Raw genomic sequence first — 23,831 nt, 5'->3', positions numbered from 1 at the left:
GGGCCGTAGAAACAGTTTTTCAGTACATTACATAGCACCATTGAAAAATCTAGCTCGTTCCACGAAAAACAAGCCCTCATACTTGACGTTGATGGATAAATAAAGGAGCTACGTTTTTTTTTTTTTAAAACGAAAAATAGCTTGGTCACTAAGGGGTTAAATAACTTGACAATGAGACCTGCTGCTTTTTTTTTTTTTTTCCTGTGTTGCGCGGTGGAATCGCTCAGCTTTAACTGTGAGCCGCGACCAACAAGAATCTTTCTGTTTTAGCAGGAATGAAATCCTTATTGGATCATTCACTTATTGTGGCATCTAAATGCTCCCGCTCATAGGAATATGTAACGCCGACCACCTCCCAACGATGGTTTTACTGCCTAAACAGGAGTCAGCGGTGATGTCACTAGTTCAAACGAGAATCGGCTCACCTAAAGGGGCGTTCCTGCTATAAACGTGTCTAGCCGCCTCATTTGGGGTCATGTGCTGCCACCATCCTCTGTGTCTTTGTATTGAATGACCCTTCATGTCACCAGAGGACACAGCACCTTGCTTTATGGCTGAGATTGGCGTGTCATAGGTTGTCAATCGTAGAAGAGGGCCGGATGTTCCCATTTCTGTTCACAGTAGGTCAGACATGCGCAGTCCGACCCTGCACCCCCCCTGCATTAGGGAAAGGCGGGGATAGTGATGCAGGCGAAACAGACAGAAGTGGAGGTATATAAGCCTGCCCCTCTCCGGGTGCATCGGGTGTATTGGACAAGAATTGGGCCTTGTAAACGGCCATGAAAGGAAAATGAGTTGTCTGGGACTGAACGATCAATGTCCTATCCATAGGCTAGTTCATCAATAGTTGATCAGCTCTTTGAAGAGCCTTCAGCGCCATGGTCTCCCCTCAGGCCAGTGACGACATGTTCATTCGTCACCTGGCCAGTCTCATTCAGGTGAATGAACTGATCTGCTATATCGGGCATCACAACTTGTTCCCCCGAATGTCATAGGCTCTTTAATCAGCTGATTGGTGCAGGACTCCAGCGGTGAACTTCCACAAATCTGCTATTGATGACCTATCTGAAGGATAGATCATCAATATCTTAGTCTTGGAGAACCCTTTAAATCTAGTGATTTAGTCCCATTTTTGGCTGAAGACTAAGGGGGTGGAGCTTAGCTAAGGAGTAGAGCTTAATCTTTTTGTTGTACTGCAGAAAGGATGGAGGGGGGAGGCTCCTGCTGCAGACAGGCACAGGACCCTGATGATGGGGGACATGACTGATTTCCTGGTCACAGACACAGCAGATTTCTGTATAAGTTTCTCAACTTTAACTGTAGAATGAGAGAAAATGAGATCAAAGTTCAGGGGGCGATGGGGAAGGGAATGCTGGGATTTCTTAGTTTGTGCATTTTCTGTGTTTAATGTTCTTCACTGTTGTCATTCCTCCTGTGAAAGGGCAATGTGCCTGCACACTCTCCAGCTGTCCAACAGTACTGTGTAGTAACACATCCTATCCACAAGGGGCATGGTAATGCACAGTAGATGAGTTATTTATACATATCCAGGAAGAGTAACAGAGGAGCAGCAGACTTAGAAAGAGAAGTTCCAGAATTATGATGTTATGTAGAATATTATGAACAGCTCCTCTTTAAAAGTTGCGCAGATTTCTGTAAAGACCTCCTTGCTATGAGCCTTTTTATAGAAGAATAAAACCGCAAATTATCCTCCTCACACTTTCCGTGATTACGGTGGATTACATTGTAAGCTGCTTTGTTCGGCATTCATACTTCTTGTAGGATCTTGAGGTTTTCTTCTGTGGTGTATGGGCTCACCTTCCATGAACCTGCGGGATGTGTTAAGCCCCCTTTACAAGGGGTGGCAGTTAGATACTTCAGTGCCCGCCAGCCATCCCAGTGATGATCGCCCCCTGTACTTTTGAGGGTCATTGCTCAGTGACTTGAGGCGAAGCGAGATGGGGACTATTTCTACCGGTTGCCTCCATTCACAGAAAACAGGCCGTCAGTCATAGATGGACCAACCATGGTTTTCAGGTCTGTGTGAAAGATCTGATCGCTCTATCACTGCACAATTACCGTGCATACTGCTCAATCTAATGAGCTATTTGCACAATAATCGTCCCATATAAAGGGGGCTTTAGGGAATTGTTTAAATGAGCCGTTGCCTCTGAAGACCTATTAGCCCTTACCTGCCTGCCGCTAAAGTGGTGCAGTAAGTCTGACAAGTGGAGTTGCCATCTAAGCAACTTTCTGTTAAGTTGTATGCAAACCTATGTTTTTGTTCTTGCTTTGCTCTTCTTGTACAGATATCCTGTTGTCATGCTGAAAGGGAAATGGTTTACAGCCTGGAGAATGAAGATTGAGAGATGTAGAAACAGTCTAGAAGAAAGTTGGGGTTGAAAGCATTCATATCTGTGGGCGGCCGGGCAGCGACACGTGTTTTCTGTGTGCCCTCGATGTCATTGCATGTCTGATATTACTGCATTACCAGAGCAACAAAGAAATAAGTGGTAGCCCTTCTGGAGTACCAGTGTATAACGATGTGGGCACTCCACAAGCGGGTACATAGAGACACGGGGAAACCCATCGCTGTAAACAGTATCAGTCCTTACTTTGGTAGTAAGGTGGCAGCACAGTAGTGGCCTATCGGCTCATGCAGTCGAGCCCCTGGGGGCAAAACCATATGGCACATGGGAAATATACACTCATTAGGGGAGATTTAGTAATTGCATTTTCTGGACCAAAATAGTTAGGGCCCCACTGCTTGGGATTCCCAACAATCAGCTGATTGCCCAGCCCGTTGTCATTGCAGCAAGCCAGATGTCGGGACTAGAAATGCCATAGCCGATTCTACTCTCCATTGAGATCAATGGGAGCTGAAGCCGCCTATTTCACGTCTAGCACTTCCATTTCGGACATCAGGGTCCGCAAATGGAATAGGAGGCTTCAGCATTAGAGATGAGCGAGCATACTCGTTAAGGCGATTTACTAGAGAGAGCATCACCTTTTTCGAGTAACTGCTGGCTCGTCCCTGAAGATTTGGGAGGTTGCGGAGGGGATCGGGAGGGAGAGGGAGATCTGTCACACTCTCTTCCCCCCCCCCCCCCCGAATCTTCAGGGACGAGCCAGCAGTTACTCAAAAAAGGCAATGCGCTCTCGAGTAAATTGCCTTAAAGAGGTTGTCCCGCGCCGAAACGGGTTTTTTTTTTTTTTTTTAACAGCCCCCCCCGTTCGGCGCGAGACAACCCCGATGCAGGGGTTAAACAAGAACACCGGATAGTGCTTACCTGAATCCCCGCGCTCCGGTGACTTCTTACTTACCTGCTGAAGATGGCCGCCGGGATCTTCTCCCTCGGTAGACCGCAGGGCTTCTGTGCGGTCCATTGCCGATTCCAGCCTCCTGATTGGCTGGAATCTGCACGTGACGGGGCGGAGCTACACGGAGCCGCTCTCCGGCACAAGCGGCCCCATTGAGAAAAGAAGAAGACCCGGACTGCGCAAGCGCGTCTAATCTGGCGATTAGACGCTGAAAATTAGACGGCTCCATGGAAACGAGGACGCCAGCAACGGAACAGGTAAGTGAAAAATTTCTGATAACTTCTGTATGGCTCATAATTAATGCACAATGTACATTACAAAGTACATTAATATGGCCATACAGAAGTGTATAGACCCACTTGCTGCCGCGGGACAACCCCTTTAACGAGTATGCTCGCTCATCTCTATTAAGCATCCATTGTTTTCAATGGGCTAGGTAAGTCACTTCCGCTTCTGGCCCTGATGTCTATGTCCAGCCTGCCATACTGACAGCCGGCCAGACAATAAGCTGGTCTCCAGCAATTAACTATTGATGACCTATCCTGAGAATAGAACCTTAGACGTTTTGGCCTGGTAAACCCCTTGTTTCATATGCCGGTCTTCATATTATTCTTGTTGGCCCACAAGGTTTCCATTATGTAAAGAGGTGCACATCCTTTTGTATATTTAGCGAATCTCTGCTGCTCCGTGTGACTGCTAGTGGTTTTTGTAGATTTCTGATATATACACGTTTCTGGTATAAATTATACTTAAATGTGTCGGTCTGGGCTGCCGTGCCTATTCTGACAAGCCGCACACCTTTTTTGGTGAGAAAGTGGCACACTTCCCAAAAAGACACAATTTTTGTGGAAGCGGAGCTTAGGCCAAATTTTGCATCCTTTTTTTGTGTTTTTAAAAAAAAAAAAAAAAAATCTTCCCCACAATCCCTTTTTGTTAAGGCAGATAAGGGAGAAGACTTTTAAAACTTGTCTCAATTTTTTCTTTGGAAGCTTTGGAACAACAATATTTTAAAGGGTTTTTCAGGATTAACATATCGATCTATCCTCGGACCATCAGTATAAGATCAGTGGGGGTCCGCCATTCGGGAGCACTCTGATCAGCTGTGGCACTTGCGTCACCTTCGCTGCATACCTAGCATGATGCTGTATAGGCCGTAGCACTTGTGTATGTTCTAGCAGTTTGGTCCCATCCACATAAATGGGACGGAGTGGCTCTTGGACCATGTGACCTATGAACATGATGTCACAGGCCTGAGAAGAGGCTGTGGTGCTGAACCAAGCATTGTGACCTCTTCAATCAGCTGAGTGACAGGGTCCTGAATGGTGCCAACCCCCCTGCCCCCCCACCTCCACTACCACCGATCTACTGAAGATACATTATCACTATCTAAGAAAAAAAAAAAAGAACCTTAATAATTATTAATACTATAGGTCGGTAGACTTGCAAAGTCATTGCCGCTAGCCTTATATTACATGCTGTAGATATCTGCCGCCCGGGTTGTGGCTACAGGCTCCCGGGCCTGGGTGCAAGAATTCAGCTTGCCCTAACCTCCACAACAACCTCAGTCCCCCGCAGCTACTTGTTACCATGGTAGTAATGAGGGCTAATGTGCATACAGCTCGGTGGACGGGACATGAGGGATAAGTCCAGCAATGTCACTGGTGATTTGGGTCACTGGGGACCTGGTCACAGCTGCGACCCCTGCAACCCCTATTGATATGCCACCGTCCGCCCCGTTGGGTATCCTCATCCTGTGTGTTGCTTTTGTGAGCCCTTGAACTCCCAGCTCCGACTTGTAGGGAGAAACTAAATCCCACAACCCTCTTCTCTCTCTCAAGAAGAACTGTGCCTGCAGCCTCCCATGTCTTCCTTCTCACGCTCGCTCCTTGCCCCCCAGCAGCACAGATCTTCCTCCTGCCTGACAGTAATGATGTTATTTCCCATTTATTAGATGCTTCTGCTCGTGGTTTTGTTTGTCATTTTGCTCTGTATGTCGAGTAATAAATTTAATAGAAATTGTCGTTTTACAACTTGCTAAATGAAGCTCGCCGGGTGTATTCTTCACATCCCCCACCGAGTAATGGAATACGCGCCTGACATTTAGTCTCTTTATATATGCAGGCTCGTCCTAATGGACGTGACCTTTTCTTCCTCAATTACAGTTCATCATAACGGGTAGCAGAGCTGTTACAGGGGCCGCTGTGCCTCCTGGTTACACTCCTTCAGGTGCACTCAATATCCTGCCCGTTTAGGATATACTAGATGCTCCCCACAATCCCTTCCGGTACGAGCTGGAATAATCCCACAGGGCTCATGTTTTGTAGATCCCATAGTGGCTCCATCTATCGTAGCCCTTTGATTAGGCACTACATACAGATCTGCCCCCTAGTGGCGGCAACAAGCGGTTAGGAACAGGGCTCTGTATGATAGAGTGCAGTAATTACACTGAAACACCGCTTTATTAGAGCCCCCAATCTCGTAGCACATTGGACCTCCTTTGGCCTTAGAACCGCAGCAATTTGGTCGTGGTGTAGATTCCACTTGGTGTTCAAAAACGTCTTCAGGAAGATTGGCCCCTGTGGACAGGAAGCTTCTTGCAGCTGCCACAACTTTGATGGAGGCCCTGACATGTTCTAACCAGCTGCCAGCGTGTATGAAATCCTAGCCCTGGCTAGTCTAACACTGATGACCCGGCCTCGTTAAGTCGCTCAGATTGCTGGATTTTCCCGTGGATTCACACTGAAACTGATCTTATGCTTCACTCCGGGTCTTGGGGTGTGACCCCCCCCCCCCCCCCCTTCCCATATAGGGAAGCTCCAATCGTTAAAGTTATTGCTAAAAAAGTGCCCATTTTGTATATTTTAGGCAAATTCTCCAGGAAGCTGCAGTGTCGCCATCCGTGACCGTCCACCTGCTGAATTCCGTGATGTTCTGAGCAGTTTCATGTACAATGACTGCTGCAGCATCTATTGCGATCAGAGATGGGGAGTGGGGGAACATTATAGAAGGGAAGGGGTCTTGTATGGTGTTTTTTTATTTTTTTTTCAATAAACCACACTGTTCTCGCACATTTATTTTTCTTTGCTATGGAAACCGTCTTTAAGCAGGTGCCAGCCTCACTTACGCTGTTGCTATACCGGTGGGTTCCTCAGCCACGGCCATACCTCTAGGGGCGCAAAGGTAGCAGTCGCGGTATTAGTGTATCTTGTCGCCACTGGAAGTGTGGGTGGTGACAAGGTACAGGGAATTTGACAGCCTGCCCACACCCACCTCTGAGGTCCTGCAAGTCACTACAGACTTACAGCGGCGTTACATCCCCTCCAGCCTGGAAGTAACTACATACTGACAGCGGAGTAAGAGGGCCAACAGCGGCTAACCTCTTGCCACTGCGCCGCCGCCTTCTCTGTCGGAAGCGTCCGGCACCCTTCCTGCACTGCTCAGCGGCGTCAGAACAGCTGATTCCCCGCTGCACTGTGCAGCAGCGGCGGAACAGCTGGTTTCTCGGTGGCCTCCATCCACAGGACAGCGCGAACGAATAGCGGCTTCCCCGCTGGGCTCCCTGCACTGGTCTGCAACGCTGGATAATGAGGCATCGGCGGCAGAGACCCTTCCCTGGGGGCCTCCCTGCATTGGACAGCGGTGGTAGACTACGAGGGAGCGGCCGAGTGGTGGCGGTAGCGACAGCACATCACTCCTATTTCACAGAGTGAGGGAGGGGGACGGAGACTGCAGAGCAGCGAAGACACAAATATGTAAGTGCGGCCAAAGTGCTTAGAAGGGAGGGAGGGGGATGGAGGCTGAAGGGGAGCATGAACACAACTAGAGGGGAGGGAGGGGGATGCAGGATGCAGGGGAGCGGTGACAGACTTGGGGAGGGAGGCGGACAAAGGCTGCAGGAGAGCGCCAAAACAGCAATGTTACTCCAGGGACAGAAAGGCTGCAGGGGAACGTGCACGCTGCTAGGACCTTCAATGCTTGAGCCAATTGGGATCTGGGGGTTTGACAGCGGCGTTCCTCCTGTCAAACCACTAGCTTCCGGTGGCGTCAAGATACACTAATACCAGCAGTCGCTCCTGCTGCACAAGTAACACAATATATTTGGGGTGGGGCTGTAGGGTCTTATTCCGCTTTAAACCCTTGAACTCAATCTCTGGCGGCCCCATTGCAATGAATGAGGCATCATTGTGCATGTGGGACCACTGATTCCGGACCTAGCAGACCCCTGTTCTCGGGATCAGTGGTGGTCCCAGCACCCATCTACAAGTTATCCCTATCCTGTGTATAGGGGATAACTTGCATTGATGGGGCAACCCCTTTAAATGGAAGAGGTTTCCCCTCATTAGACATTGATGACCACCTCACAGGATACGCCATAAATGCCTGACTGATGTGGGTCACGCTCCTTTGCCCGCTGTCAACTCTGAAACAAAGACTCCATTGGCAGCTTGCGGGACGCCAGAGTGTTGACTGAATAATTTCACACTGTTTCCAGCCAAATGATGGCTGTCATAGCGATACCGTCTCCGCTCTATTCTAGGAAGCGAGAAATGAAATAAACTCCATTTACATCAGCCGTGTGCATGCCAGCTGCTAGAAACTACCATCCCCATCGTGCACAAGCTGCTGCCAACTGCTGAGAATTGTAGTTCTAGCAATAGATGAAGTGCAGATTGCAGACCCTGACTAGGAGGGTGTAAGCAGCATGCTGAGACTTGTAGTGTACTGCAGCCGGAGAGCCTTCGGTTGCAGAATGCTGGTGTAGAGGTGATCGGGCCGTAGATTCTGCCAACTTGCTAGAGAGAAGCGGCACCACGTCTGTGTATTTAGTGGAACCGCCGCGCTCTCGATAAAATGTCGGGAGAGTGAAGGGTGTTACAAGAGCGCAGCAAATAGTGACTTTGTCAACACGCACTGACCTACATGTCATTGTACAATCAGAAGCGCGTGTTCATACGGTAAGTGCAGAGGAATCCAAAGGTGATCCCCGGATTGCTGCAACAGTTGCATGCTATTGCATCCACACACAGACTGTCCCCATTCATTGTAATATGGGGGACATTTGCTATCGGCGCCCTAAGCTGCGACCATTGACCTTTTCTTGCATCGATGACCCTGATGCATCCGCCTTGGACTGATGGGTACAGGTCTCCGGCATCCAGGTGCCTGTCCTAAGGAAAGCCCTTCATAAATGCTGTTTAATATTAAGGAGACCCCATGCTCTGAGGTTCATGCCTACACACAGACGATGGGGTCTTGTACAGTATCCTTCGGCTCGCTTGCTGATCATATGTGCATTTTGCTCTTCCGTTGCCGGGAAGCAATAAGTGACCGGAGCAGAAGTTCCGGCATTAGTTTTCACTGGAACGGAGAATCCATCGCCGGTGGTCGGTCTTGGCTGCGCTTTTTAGTTTCTTAATCCGTCCGTTTCCTGTTCACGGCTGAGTGGGAAAGTCAGTTGTTGGGGATTCACAGGCTCCACTTTCTTACATTGTCTGGAAGCATTTCTTTGGAATCTCGTCAGGATTCAAGAATTCAAGTCATTAACCACATTTACTTGCCTTCTTTGTGTCCTTTTTTTTTTTCATTCGTTCTATAAGAGGGAAGAAAGAGCCGGGCCTCGTAATCAGGTTACTGAGGTAATCTGCTAATTAGAGGATACGCAATGACAACACTTGAGGCTGCAGCATAGAGGACCGCTTGTTCTACAGTGACGGGTGACATGTAATGTGGCTACTTCCAGTCGGGGCACGCTGCAGCAGAAAACAGACTTTGGTTCAGTTCTGCGCTAAGGTCGGCATGTAACACACAGATTGGGGTGCACATTTTACCCCCCCATCTAAAGAGGTGGGACAGGCACTGAAAATCTACAGCTTAAATTGACATGCTTTGGGTTTAAAGTCTGCTCAACATGTCCGTTCCGCTGTGGATTCTGTGCTGACGGACGTAAGGAAGCCGTTCTTGAAGTGGCCGCCTCCTGCTACGATGGGGACAGATCCTCCAGGAAGTCATCCACCGTCGGCTGCAGGAGATTCCGGTACCAATCCGCGTTGAGAGTCCCTGAAATGAACACGGGTCTAACGAGGCGATCGGGCCAAATCCCAACCCATATGGTCACGCTGAAATTTGCATTGACTTCTGATTGGTCGCGCTCTTACTAGTAACTTGTGTCTGCACTGAATTGGCGCTTCGCCGTTCACTAACACGGTCCCACAATGATGGCGCCGGCCCTGGGCTGTCCTGTCAAATGGCTCCATGCATGTATTGTAGCAGAAGGAGGCCACATCGAGTACACCTTCCTTACATCAGTCACAGCAGCGGCCCCACGGGACGTAGACCCACGTGGAAAGCGGTTTTCTGCTTCTCATGGGCTACTCTTCAACTTTGCAATTGGGTTTTACTCTCTCTCTTACAGGGGCCACGTTCTGGGGCCCCTAGGGGTCTGTACGTCATAGCATCGTGTAGCGTATCCATGCCTTCCTATTCAAGTACACTGTTATTATTAATATAGGTCCCCAATATAGAAGGGGGTTCTTTACTGTAAGAGCAGTGAGGCTATGGAACTCTCTGCCTGAGAGCGTGGTGATGGCGAACTCACTAATAAAGGGGGTCCCAGACGGCTTAATGGAGTGATACAATATTCTATGTGATCAAGGGATTATTCTGATTGCCAGATTGGAGTCAGGAAGGAATTTTTTTTCCTCTTACCTGAAATGAAGAAAATTGGCTTCTGCCTCATTGTGTTTTTTTGTTCTGGATCAACATTGCAGGAAAATAGGCTGAACTGGATGGACATAAGTCTTTTGTTCAGCCTAAAATCCGATGTTACTGCCACCAGTATTGAGATACAGCGCTGGATCAGACTTCTTGTCTCACCCTGTATAGTTTCTCATCTGGGCCTCCCCCTGTGAGACCTCTCCCCTCCATGCCCCAGTCTGTAATGCCCCGTTCGCCTTTAACAACTGTTGGCTATTGCCACCGACTCACCCATACATGTCAATGCCCTGGACATTTGTGTGTAGGGAGCGAAGGTACCTTCACATGGGGTGGTTATTGTCCCCAATCCTCTCTGGAAACGGCACATTTGATGCTACGTGGACGCAGGGCCGCTGAGGAGGCACGGAGCAAGAAAGCGTTCTTGTATCGCAGTCACTTGGGCAGTTGCTTGGTTTGTAGCTCTGCCAGTGCTTGAACCACTCCTGTTGACTGTGAATGAAGCGGGCGGCCGGAGCAATTCCCCGACCATTCACTTGGAACGACTATCGCTCCTGTGCTTTATCGCTGGTAGCCTATGGGACAGCTATTGGGTGACAGTCTTAGGCTAATTTCACAGGGAGGTGCGATATCAGACTGTGAATCACAGCCCAATATCGCACTCGCCAATATGCGATTTATTTATTTTTTTACCTTCCCACAGATGAAAGGTGTTATATCAAAACCGCCTCGTCTCACTTCGAAGAAGTAGCGATCCTCCGACAACCGTGGCGGAGTATTGCGGAGTTTCTCCCATTGCTTCCATTGGGGGAAACCTCGCATTGCACCGCAGTACAAGCATAGATAGGACGTGCTCCTATTTGTTGGATTGGGCATTGAAATTCAACCTTGCATACCCTTCTTTCACTGGACACCATTTGTTGGTGGAAAGCTAAACCGTTTCCATACACATAAGAGGGTCGTTCTTATGTGGGGGTTCAGATGACTAAGCCTTGTGCATAGGTGGGGGGGCCCTTAGTTTTCAGGCCTTGGCTTTTAATCTTCCGTGGCCTAGAGTTGTCTCGGTGATTTGCCCCCTGGCCAGTCCGACTATTTGCCATCCGTTGGCATTGCCCTGTGACCGCAGCCACGATCAGACGATACATTGGAGTGATATAACCGTATAGAGTGATGAGCGTGGGTTTCGGGCCCTTCTTGTTCGCTTCTACCTATTCCGCTTTCTAAGTTCACTTATTGCCCATTATATTCTGATGCCAAATTAAACCCGTTCTGGAACTTCTCATTAGAGTGTCTTAGACGGAATGGGAACAATGCGGGATTTATTTTTTCTCGTTTCCTCTGTCTCTGGAAGGCCTGAATTGGAAGCCTGCAGCCGCGTCCAGGAATAGCTGCATCCTCCCATCCATACAGCAGCGCCGATTCTGAATGCCATCTAATTTACTGGCGCTGACGTGCTCCACCAATTGTTACATTAAAAGCTACTAATGACATCCCGCATGTAATTCCTGCCATTGTCCGCACTTGGCAAATGTTCATCTGTAACCTCTCGGAGATGCAGACTTCAGTATGCAGTGAACCTCTTGCTATGGGCCCAGTCACACAGGTGGACTTCTGTCCATATTTTTTACTTTTTTTGATCACGGACCCATTGAATTAAATTGGTGTATTCAGATGTACGTTTTTTTTTTTTTTAACGTGAAACAATGTGTTTTTGAAATAAATAATAATTTGCACCACGCCGTATTTTGGTCTGAAGTCATTGGGATAGTGTTAAAAAAAAAACAAGCTGAGTTTTGAATCCATGTCAGGAGTATTTAATATGAATAAGACAACCCCTGTAAGGGTAACCGTTAGAGATGAGCGAACCTACTCATTTCGAGTAATTACTCGATCGAGCACCGCGATTTTCGAGTACTTCCGTACTCGGGTGAAAAGATTCGGGGGGAGGCGTGGCGGAGCGGGGGTAGCAGCGGGGGAACGGGGGAGCCCTCTCTCTCTCTCCCCCCCCACTCACCCACAGCGCCCCCCAAATCTTTTCGCCCGAGTACGGAAGTACTCGAAAATCACGGCGCTCGGGCGAAAAAGGGGCGTGGCCGAGTACACATCTCTAGTAACCGTACATTAGCAATAAGATTACATGAAGATATGTTTTTTTGTAAGAGGCCGCGGCCGGCCTGACATTTCCCAGGCACTGATGCAGAGGAGATGCAATATTGGGCCGCCATGAGCAGATTTTTGCACACATGAAAAATGGATGACGCTTGGATGGAACAAACAAAAAAAACAAAACGTGCGGCAAAAAAACCCCCAAAAAACGCAACAAAATCGCATATAATACGCAAATGCATATGCAGAGAAAACGATGTATTTCTTTACAGACTAAAGTGGCCTATGCCTGTGTGATCCCTTAGAGAACATCTCTCTGTTCCGGGTCATGGAAGACCCCGCTCTAATATCTAGTGGGTCATACATGAGCAGGGATTGCCTTCTAGGCACAAATCATTTAAGACTCCTGGGCCACACTGCAAAATCTGTAACCGAAACCGCCACCGAACACGCGCCATTTATAATACTCTTGGAGGGTGTTTGGGCCCCTGTGGGGATCGGGGCCGGTTACCTCTATACTGCCTATAGCTATGCACTTGGGTATTCCTTCTCTGTTTGCGCTGCTATCACGCCTCAACAGCTATCCGAAGGCTTTTCGGATGTTGTCATTTTTCTGTCAGCCATTACTATTCTTCAGGAGAAATCTGTAGCTTTAGTGCCAGCTTAACCCTGAAGACAGAAAAAGGAAGCCTCTTGAAGAGTAGGAGCTGGCAAAGCCTTTCTAAGACACTTTGAAAAGGTGCCAACTTCCGAACTGAACTTCACTTAATGAAGGTTTCTCCCATGTGGACCTGTCTCGGAAAGCAGCGGTTTCCAAAGAGAAGTTTTTCGGGCTTTGAGGAACTGTCTGGCACTCGTCCAGCATCCGTCTTTCTTTAAAGGACACCAAAGAGAAGCTTCGCGGCCTCGCACGAGACTAGAATTCTGGAACGGCGAGCGGCATTTAACGTAAGCCCTGTGGATGATGTAAGGTACGTTACTCATATTGCTCTCCATGTCCAAGACCCACACGTTGCCGAGCAAGACTGTGGCGTGCCAAGTCTTTAACCCTAAATGTTCAAGTCCTACACGTTCCCCTCCTGACTTTTACTACATGTCACCGGTAGAACTGGCCTTGGAGAAGTTAACGGAAGAGACTGGTGGTTTTTTTCCCCCTTCTTCTGTAATGTAATTTACTTAATGAAATGGATAAAGAAGACAGATGCCCCAAACTCCATAGCGACCGTTCAGATGGTGATGTTATCCTTACGGTAAGGAAATTGGATAATGAACTCCCAAGGCTCCAGGACGCCGGTAAAGAGCTTTACTACCATGACCTCACACGACTTTATATACGATGATCTCATCCTGTGAAATATACTCTATAGCAGTGGTCTCCAACTTTTTGACGGCCCTTTAATAAATCAGCTGATGGGTGGGGAACTGAGCGGTGAGTGCTTGCCGATTCATCTATTCATTCCGTGTCGGTCGTCAATAGTTGAACCCCCCCCCCCCCCCCCCCCATTAAAGTCCTGAACTTCTGTAGCACTGCTACAGAAGTCTATGGAAGTATTATTTGGCCAATGTACGACATGGTTATTTGGGCACCCTATGGTACTTTGGCACTGTTTTTGGTATGTGTACTGTAATTTGTAATGCCAAAAACATGAGGGGGGTGCCAACAAAGGTACTGCACGGACCACTGCCCGTTCTTGCGACTGCACTGGATCCCTCGATGGAGTTGCTTCTATAGGATAAGACGCAGATGCAAAAATGTAGAAGTTTTGTGCCTGTTTTCTCACCAGATGTGACTGTTTTTTTTTCCGTTCTCTCCAGTCCTTGCATTCCGTTCCTGGATCGCTCCGCTTGTTCCATTACTCACTCTCTCTGCTCTTTGCATAAATAGATGTAAAACAATATAAGTCATTACGGGTTTATCACCGACTGTGGTTTATACGAAGACTCGTAGCGGGTAAATATTTGTTTAATCTCATTCATTTTCTCCCTCCTCTGCAAACCAGATGGGCTCAATGGGAACGGTCACATTAGTTCTCCATTCACTCTCCCGTTCGGTTCCAGGTCTCTGAGAGGTCTTACATCTACGGTATAGCGCCCTTGTATCTGTATATAGGAATCACACAGCAGAGTCCTCAGGTTTCCGCCGAATGCAGAGATCGTGTACATAGGGATGATTATTGATCGCCTACTGTCAGTACACACTGTCGCTCGTGGGCATGTCACTGTTGCAGTTCAGTCCTTGATCCTTCAGTTGTGGGACTGTTGGGATAGAAACAAGGGCTGGTAAGCTTGTATTCTGTATTGTCTGCTCCTCTACACATTAGATTGTCACCCCCAGATTTCAGCGGGTCCAGCTGACTGTGTAGTGTGTAAGAGTGTCTGCAGATGGCAGGGGAAAGTAGGATCAGGCATGTTGGCTTTCGGTATGCCTGATCCTTTGTTCTGCAGTGAAAGGAAGCCACCACCAGAGGTGTCTGCTGAGGGCATATGCTGGGTTTTATTCCAGGACTTTAACTGCTGACAACCTGCCCTCAGGAGAAGTCCTCAATAGTTGTTTGACAGGGGCCAACACTCGGCATCATCACCAATCAGCTGATCGTTCAGCCCGCCTTCAGTGCCTCAGGCTGGACGGTTTAACCTCTGGCCAGTGCCAGAAGTGTATTAGCTAGCTCTCCTCCCGTGAAAATCAGTGGGAGCTCTGCCTGCTATTACAGCTCCTCATTGTAGTTCGGACTGGACATCCCCCTTTAATATGTATGGGCTTGGTTGGGAAGGATTGGCGTTAGCTGTCGGACAACTAAACACTGTGTTTGGGGGGCCTTGAAGGGGTTATTCCGAAATCTAAAGTTATCCCCTACCTATCCAGGATAGGGGCTAGCTTCATTATTGGTGGGGAGGAGTTTCATAAGCTCCCCACTGATCCTAAAGTGGGATTCCTGTTCTCCCCCCCCCCCCCCCCCACCTTCTTTTCCTGCAGTGAGGTGGAAAACATAGATTCTTTCTTCCAAACGTGGCGCCACCCTTATCTATGGGATGTGTGTGGTATTACAGCTTGGCTCCCATTCACTTCAGTGGAGTTGAGCTGCAGTACTACATACGACCCTATGGACATGGGTGGTGCTGCATTTGGAAGAAAACAGCCATGTTTTTCTAACCCTGGACAACTTCTTACAAGGTGTGGTTCAGCCAGGGACCAGAGATTCAAACATAGACCTACAGTAAGATGCAAAAGAATAAATAGCGCCCCCCATGCTCTCTGGCAGTTTCAGGGATTGGATATTAGGGTCCTGAATAGAGTACGGATATCCGAGCTGATTTATTTTCTTAGTTTTAGACTCTGTTCAGTCTTCCAGCTTCTCCAGCTATAGCATATGGGATAATGATGAGGTATTCGTCTGGCGTCGTCTTGCGGTGTAACACCTAGTAGTGGGATTGGGGTTATTGGTTCATCTGTTATGTCCATCAACCACTTTGACGTAAGGCAGAGATTTCCAACCAGCAGCAAAGCTACAACCCTGAGTGTGCCGGGTAACGCGGCATAATGGGAGTTGTAGTTCTGCAGCACCTGGAGACAGCTGACATGAGGCGGCTGTAGCCCCAGCAAATCCTATTCATGGCATCAGCAGACTGCTACAGATTTCCCTTTAGGATCCCGGATTCCACCTAATGAATATATTACAGTAATTGTCATCTCAGCTAATGGTCTAGATCTCGGACCTCCTGCTATGACCTCGTAATATACCTTTTGCGTTCCTCCGATCCGATAGTTGGTTTTTTTTCTCCTTATAAATCCAATTAAAAATCGCTGTTCGTTAGGCGGTATTTACATGGACCGGTTTTTCCTCCTATTTACTTGTGATTTCAGTGCATTTCTGATGCGTTTTTGCTTGTTGTCATACAGAGGTCTTCAGAGACGTTGCTTCTAGACGACAGTACGGCGTCTCACCGAGGTGCCATTTGGTTCCCCATGATCCATAATCCGTGCCGTCATACAACTACTGCTGTCCCTGAGGGTGGCAGTAAGGCGTAGGTGGGAGCGGCGCCCATTAATAGCACACGGGGTAACTGACAGCCGAGGCTTCGGTAATGGGCCGGTGACTCAGTGTGTTTGGCATGTTCTAATCTTCTGGTGTTACAGTGTAGCGGTACGTGGGAGTCCCCGCGCCGCCTACAGTAAGCACTAAAGGTGTTCTCATCCTCTCCTTTTACTAAAGGCACAAGGATAGCTGAAGAATAGATTCCACCCACGGCTCCTGTACCCACTCGGTGCCGCCTCCTCCGCACACAATCCTCAAAAGGGATCAGAGCACTCAAGGAGGGGGCGAGGGGCTCCGTGTCTTGGGGGGAGGTCATCCAGCTCTCCCAGCAATCCCACCGTCCTGAATGGTGCTTGTAGCAGTGCAGAAGTGGGGGAGAGCTGCTTTATTTGGTGGCCTTGAGTATATTCACACGTTCAGCATTCGCCTATGAGTTTACAACAGGATCCAAAGCAGAAATCTAATGCTGACACTCATTTGTGCCAGTGATGGGTTAACGGGAACCTGGCATTACTCTTGTGTGCCTGATTCCGGCTGTGCCAGTAAAACAATGGAAGTATTGTATTTTTTTTTAATGTATCTTCGTAAACCTTTTGATCAACTCGTACCTTGAAATAGGTGGTATAAAGCTTTCTTTTGTGCCCCATATACTGTACATTCACAGTGAGTGGTCCGGTGGGCGGGCGGACTGTCTCTGATGGGCTGTCTGGACCGTCCATTCCAGCCCACCCACTAAACGGCTTGTGTTGAATTTACATGTGGTGCGGAAAAAGTTTATATTCTCTGTTTAAAAGTATGAGTTGATCAAAACATTTACCAAAATACGTTTTGTAACGTGCAATACTTCATTATTATACCTCCTGTATTTGAGTGGAGCCATAGGGCTCCCATATACCTTCTACAACTGATGAACACTTGTCCGACAGCTGCTCCCACATAGACACAAACATGCGGCTGGGCCAACTGCTTCTGTGTGTTTAGGGAGTCAATCTATAGCCAAGACGGCTCTGGCAGCGACTTATTCCCGGAGAACAAAAGGATCAAGTGTTAAAAAAAATCAGCATCCCCATCCTTCTATCCTCCGACATTTGTGAAAGAAAGTTGAGTCGCCCCCATACACATTAGAGAGTTGTCCAGCTCCGTAGTGTATAGGGGCCTTGACAACCCCATGCAGTAGTGGGGGCCATATTACTTATCGGCTTCCTAGGAAGAGAATGCAGATATTCCACAGGGGAAAGGGTAATGTAACGCCCATTTGTTGTGTCCAGTGTAATGCATTTCTAACGCTGTTCTCCCTCTCTTGCAGTCTCTGATGCTCCTGAGCTGTGTGGCCCTCGCCTGTCTCGCTCTAGATCTTCTGTTCCTGCTCTTCTATTCCTTTTGGTTCTGCTGCCGTCATCGTAAGACAGAAGAAAACACAAATGCGGATTGTTGCTGTACTGCGTGGTGTGTTATCATCGCTACCCTGGTGTGCAGGTAAGACGGGCGCTGAAAGGCTTCTTGCTTTGGGAAATGGCATTAAGGGAACTGATACACCGTATCGTACTCTGGCCCTCCAGCCCTGGAGTAGGAGTTACGGTGTATCAGCTTAGCCTGCAATGTTTCTTCACAAGCTCCTTTACACGTACCAGTTTCAGGGCACCTTCTCATAATATAGCAAATCTGTCAGCACTCATTTAAAGGCTATACACACTGTATAGGGGATGAGTGATTGTTACTATGATCATTCATCCCGCATACAGCTTGGGAAAGCTGAATAACGGCCTTGTGCAAGCTGTACGTATCCAGCTTTCCCACAATTATCGGACTGTTTGAGAACCAATATGGCTGTTACTACATCTCCCACACATACTCCCTTGTGCTTTCCAGTTTCCTGCTGCCTATGTAGACTTATGATGACAGTCCTAGCAGGAGCTGCGGTGGTGGCTGCCATCCAACTCTCCCAGAAGCAGGACGGTGGAGTATAACCCTTCTTGCGGAGTGCTGAGGTCCAGCTTTAGGTTTCCATACCCAATTTGTAGAGAAGCTGTGTGATTACTAGCCATGCATACAGTAGTATCTGCAGACCCAGAGAGCCTGCACTGACATCCTAGGGGACATCGGAGCACTCCGTGTGTGTCCGGCCCAGAATAGAACATCTCCTCAGATACTGGCAGATAAGCACAAGGAGACTGGAGAATCTTCTAAGGATGGATGACTCCTGTGACTGAACATTCTCTTCACACTTTTTCCCATATATTAACATCAAGGGTTCTCTCATTGGGGGACCCGGACAAGATTTGGGCTCGCACTGTAATGATCAGTGAGCGTTCATGTTAAAGAGCCACTCCAGTGACCTCTTTCTTTTCATTCACTATGTAACTAGCCCCCCCAGTAGATATGTCGGCTAGTGTTTGGTTAGTTACTTCATTATATCTGAAATTCCCGGCCTCTTTCTCCTCAGATGGTCATGTGATCTCATTCTGAGCAGCTCAGATCTACTTGGGTTTACATTCAGTTTCTAGTCAGTTCCTCAGTCGGTATAACATCTGTGTGATACTGTTACATAGACCATGCCACAAAAACTGCATAGAGGGGAATGCAGACACTCCTATAACAGTTACTGATGATTAGAAGCTCCTGCCACACAGTTATAATGGAGGAGATAACCGCTACTCCTCCTGACTTTATAATGATGTTCAGTCTGTGAATACTTGTTTTCACCAAACACTACGCATCTGGCCTTGCTTGCGTTTTTTTTTTTTTTTAATTTCATGCATAAATACATAGTAAATACACACGTATAGTAAATCGTAAATCGCGCAGGTCTGAATACCCGAATGCATAGAATGGTAGAGTTGGAAGGGAGCCAACCCCCTGCTTACTGCAGGATCACTAAATCCTCCCAGACAGATGTCTGTCCAGCCTTTGTTTAAAGACTTCCATTGAAGGAGAACTCACCACCTCCCGTGGTAACCTGTTCCACTCATTGATCACCCTCACCGTCAGAAAGTTTTTTCTAATATCTAATTTGTGTCTCCTCCCTTTCAGTTTCATCCCATTGCTTCTAGGCTTTCCTTGTGTAAATGAGAATAGGGCTGATCCCTCTGCACTGTGACAGCCCTTCAGATGTTTGTAGACAGATATTAAGTCTCCTCTCAGCCTTCTCTTCTGCAAGCTAAACATTCCCAGATGCTTTAACCGTTCTTCACAGGACATGAATGCAAATCAATGGGGATTCAGCACCCTGTATTCATGCATAAAACTGAGTGTATATACACCTGTGTGAATGAGCTCCTTATAGTCTGTCTTGGGTTGCTTTCGTATCTTCTGACCACCCCTGGTTACCGCATTCAACTTGACCAGGACAAGAACTAGTTATAGGTGGGACCCACATGTATCCAACTACCATGGCATATCCTGTACATATACGATGACCCTCAGATGGGAATACCCCTTAAATGTCTTTAAGTGTCCATGGCTGATGTACAGTAGACTAGTATCAAACTCCTAAAGTAATGGGAGGTGTTGCAGGTCAGCTGATTGGGCTTAAATATATATATCTCAGTGGGTGCCCGGCTGTAAAGATATGCAGCCTGTTCTGCTTCTTAAGGGCTATCGCACACTAGCATTTGGTAATTGCGTACTATGCGTGTGGGTTTTGCGTGCATGATGCGCTGTACTAATATCGCATTGGTGGCCCTGTTGCGTATAGTCCACACATAAGAACACTCTGCGAGTTTTCTATCTTGGAGCGTATTACACATGCAAACACACCAAGATAGTGCATGGCCATGGGCGTACTGGCTGCGTGCCACTCGCGTTACCACGCAGTTCGCATACTGCGAGATGCAGTCGTGTGAGACCAGCCTTAGAGAATGTGACAAGACATCTATTAAATGAAGAGTGGACGAGACCTCCTGCTGGTGGCGCTGCGACCTTCTATTTTCTATGAGAGAAGGCAGCAGATAGAAGATCAACCGGCTATTTGTATAACCGGCTATTTGTTCGAACTGCTGACCCCATATTCGGTCCCGCCATCACTCTATCTTGTACATGTTTATGGAGCCTAATGGGACGTCCGCAGCTGATGTAGTTTATGGAATTACTTCCAATTCCTTCTATGCTCTCCCAGCCCCCTATAACCCTGCCCCCCCGTCTGTGGGACTTCCTGACCTGCCCGTCGGCTCTTACTAGTGGTGCGCTGGTGTCGGTGCGCTCCTGTAATACACATTTCCTACACCTCGTCTCCACGGCTCCGGCTGGACATCTGGGTTCTCTGCATTTATCTTGGCCGTCGGACTGGTTTCAATCGATCCTGGAATTTCATTTATACTTGCGGAGTTTTCCTCTTTGCGGCTTTCCATTACTCATTGGCCTTTCTTTAATATATATCAATCTTTTCTGTTGGCCTGCCTTCTATATAATGTAGGGGATGCTGTCGCCGCTTTATAACGGAGCCTCCCTGAGTCTTCATATTGTTAAAGGGACATTCCCAAAGAAAGGCATATTGATAGGATATGTCATCACTGGATGGTCAGTTGGGGTCTTGTATTTTGGGCCCCCCACTGATCTGGAGAAAGAAGGGATAAAGCCACTTCCCTGTCTAATCCTTTCCTGCAAAGCTGTGCACCTCGCTGAACAGGAACTATCCTGTGTTTCCTTGTACAGGGAGAATTAAAGGGGTATTCTGGGCTTTTTGAACTGATGACCTTTCCTCTAGATAGGCCATCAGTAGTTGACCAACTGGGGTCCGTGACTCTGGATCCCCGCCCGTCAGATGATCTTTAAGCTTGCTGTCGGTCACGGCACATCCTGTTCGGAACATAAGAGGAAGTGTAATAGAAGCACGGTGCTCCCATTGATTTCAACTACTGATGGCCTATCAAGAGGATAGGTCATCGGTTCACAAAGGCCAGAATACACCTTTTTAAAAGGGTTTTTGGGGATTTGTCAAAAAATCAATAGGCTTAGAATTGAGTAAAAGAAGGAAAAAGACATGCCTACTCCATCAGCTCCCCGTCCAGTGCTGGAGCCCTGATGCTCACTGCTTATACCCTGAAAGAAACAAGGCCGGTGGTCTCCATTTCGGCAAGTTTCCATTAATTTCCGGTATGCTGAGCCAGAAAGAATCACTGGGTACATCCTCTCTGGTACAGAATATGGAGAGCGGACAGAGTCCAGTTGGTCTCACTTACAGCAGATTGTGTTAAAGCGGAGAGCATTTCTGTCCATAGGTGCCTTTTTTGGGGGGGATTTTAAATGGAAAGCCCCATGGCACCCCCTGGATGTAGTCCCGAAGAAGGTGTAAAAAGGCCCTTGGACAGCTGTTGATCGAACACATATCTCTTCCTTCTGACCTCTTCTAAGACGCACGCTTGCTTGTGTTATCAATGGAGGGATGGAGCTGCTGCCAACACTTCTTGCAGTGACTTATCCTTCGTGGGAACTAACATTCAGGCATGTTGGTATCCAACTTGTCTGATCCTTCCTTTGCTGGACAGCGGAGTGTGTCGGGACACCCCAGTACACATTAGTTGGGGATCTGGATCTGTAATGATCTATGCCTGCGGCGCCTTGTGTATGGCTGTGTCCATGGCAGGACCTCTGGTCTCCACATCATATGTAGAAGATGAGGCTTCCTACTGATGTCCCCGGACTCTGACCATAAATCCACAAGGGGTATATGAATGGGTTCATACCAGGGCACACTGGTGAATTCAGGCAGGGCTTGATGCACAGAGGAAGACCTTGCATCTACTAATCCAAGTCTATTGCTTATGGTCTGTTCTAAAGGTACCCTTACACGGACCGATAGTAGCCTGGATAATCTCTCAAATGAGTGATTTTTGGGTGACTGATGGCCCCTGATGGGGCATTGAACAAGAAGTTGCTCAGTTGTCGCTAGTCATTCTGTTTCAGATTACTGACAAGGAACGACTGCTGTGCGGCTTCTCATTCAGTCTGTGGGCGATTCCTGTTTGCTGTGAATGCAGGTGGACGTCTGGAATGATCCCCAGCGACTCCGTCTCTGCTCACTTGAGTGACCGTGTAAAGCATAGGAATGATAGCGTGTAAAGGTAACTTAAAGGGGTTGTCTCGCGGCAGCAAGTGGGGTTAAGTACTTCTGTATGGCCATATTAATGCACTTTGTAATGTACATTGTGCATTAAATATGAGCCATACAGAAGTTATTCACTTACCTGCTCTGTTGCTAGCGTCCCCGTCGCCATGGATCCGTCTAATTCTGATGTCTTCTGGCGTTTTTAGACGCGCTTGCGCAGAAGGGTCTTCTGGCTTCTGTTCGGTCCGGCACGAGCGGCGTTCTGGCCCCGCCCCCTTCTAAGCGTCATCGCGTAGCTCCGCCCCGTCACATGTGCCGATTCCAGCCAATCAGGAGGCTGGAATCGGCAATGGAACGCACAGAGCCCATGGTGCACCATGGGAGAAGACCCGCGGTGCACCATGGGAGAAAACAGCAGTGCATCCCTGGGAAAGGACCAGCGGCCATCTTAGGCAGAAGATTTTTTTAAACTTCATATTTCGTCGGATCGGTGAGTAGCAAGCGGCTTAAAAAACGCTTTAAATTGCTATTTTATGCCAGGGGGGTGACAGGGGGAATGGGGTAATGTAAAATTTTGATGTTTGCCGCGAGACAACCCCTTTAAGAGTAGGCCACCCATATCAGATTAGTGGGGGTCTGGCTCCTGCTACTCCCATGGAACAGCTGCTTGAATGGGCGGCCCTGCTGCACCCCATCTCCACACCTTTGTTTACCCTGCACTGATATTTGGCAGAGGCCATGCCTGGTACTGCAGCTCAGAGCAGCCTAGTCCAGTATGAGAGAATGGGACTGAGCCGTGTTACTAACTGTACCATACTGTGTCTGGCACACAACCAAACAGCTGATGATTGGGGGCCTGGAGTCGGACCCCCCTATCTGATATTGGTGGAATGGCCTTATCACAATCCTGGAAAACCTTAGGGACATATCTCTATTGGGAGACGGGGATGCCCCTGTTGTGAGCACCGTGGTGTCGGATGCCACCTGACAGGTATGTGTGAGGCTCCATCCATTGAAGTCTATGAAAGTGGCTGAGCAGCCACAAACCAGCTTCACATCATGGGCTCCACATCCTTTTGGCCATGTAGTTTACATATTTTCCTCCGTGTAGTAGTCTGTAAAGCTCCAAATGATACAATTTAGCGCTGCCTGGCCTCTACGGAATGTTCCCACCGTGTGCCGTGAGACTCATCATTTCTTAGCTTTCGCTATTTGGTGTCTTTTTTTTTGTTTCAGTTCCTCATCATTTTGTGATTTTCTTCCTCAATTTTTCTTCCTGTTTACATCCAGACGCTGAAGATTAGCAAAACACAATTTTATCCAGTACAGACTGTCCTTAACCCCTTAATGCCACGGGACGTAAGGTTATGTCATGGCAGCGGAGTACTTACCGCGACAGAACATAACCGTACGTCATTTGGATGGTCGCGGGTTCACTTCTGATCCCATGTCATCTGGCAGCGAGAAGCCGGCTGTTACGGATAGCGAGCTTCCCGCTGCAACAGCGAGGGTACGTGAGGACAGTCACCCCCGCTGTTAACCCTCTACATGCCACGATCTTTGTAGATCACAGCATTTGAAGGGCTCGCAGGGCTCTCCCTCTGTTACGTCATCAG

At 48.1% G+C, this 23,831-nt stretch overlaps 1 protein-coding gene across 2 annotated transcripts in view; it reads left to right on the top strand.

The window, feature by feature from the left end:
* Window positions 1-23,831, top strand: part of TTYH3 (tweety family member 3) — a 105,268-nt gene that overhangs the window by 15,931 nt on the left and 65,506 nt on the right. For both annotated transcript variants that reach the window (XM_066576403.1, XM_066576402.1), the window contains exon 2: window positions 17,479-17,648. In XM_066576403.1, the coding sequence (XP_066432500.1) occupies window positions 17,479-17,648 (170 nt within the window). The remainder of the gene's footprint in view (window positions 1-17,478; window positions 17,649-23,831) is intronic.

Source organism: Eleutherodactylus coqui, chromosome 8, assembly GCF_035609145.1.
Source record: "Eleutherodactylus coqui strain aEleCoq1 chromosome 8, aEleCoq1.hap1, whole genome shotgun sequence".
NCBI lineage: Eukaryota > Metazoa > Chordata > Amphibia > Anura > Eleutherodactylidae > Eleutherodactylus > Eleutherodactylus coqui.
Note: the sequence above shows the minus strand (reverse complement) of the source record. Positions and strands in the feature narration are given on the sequence as shown.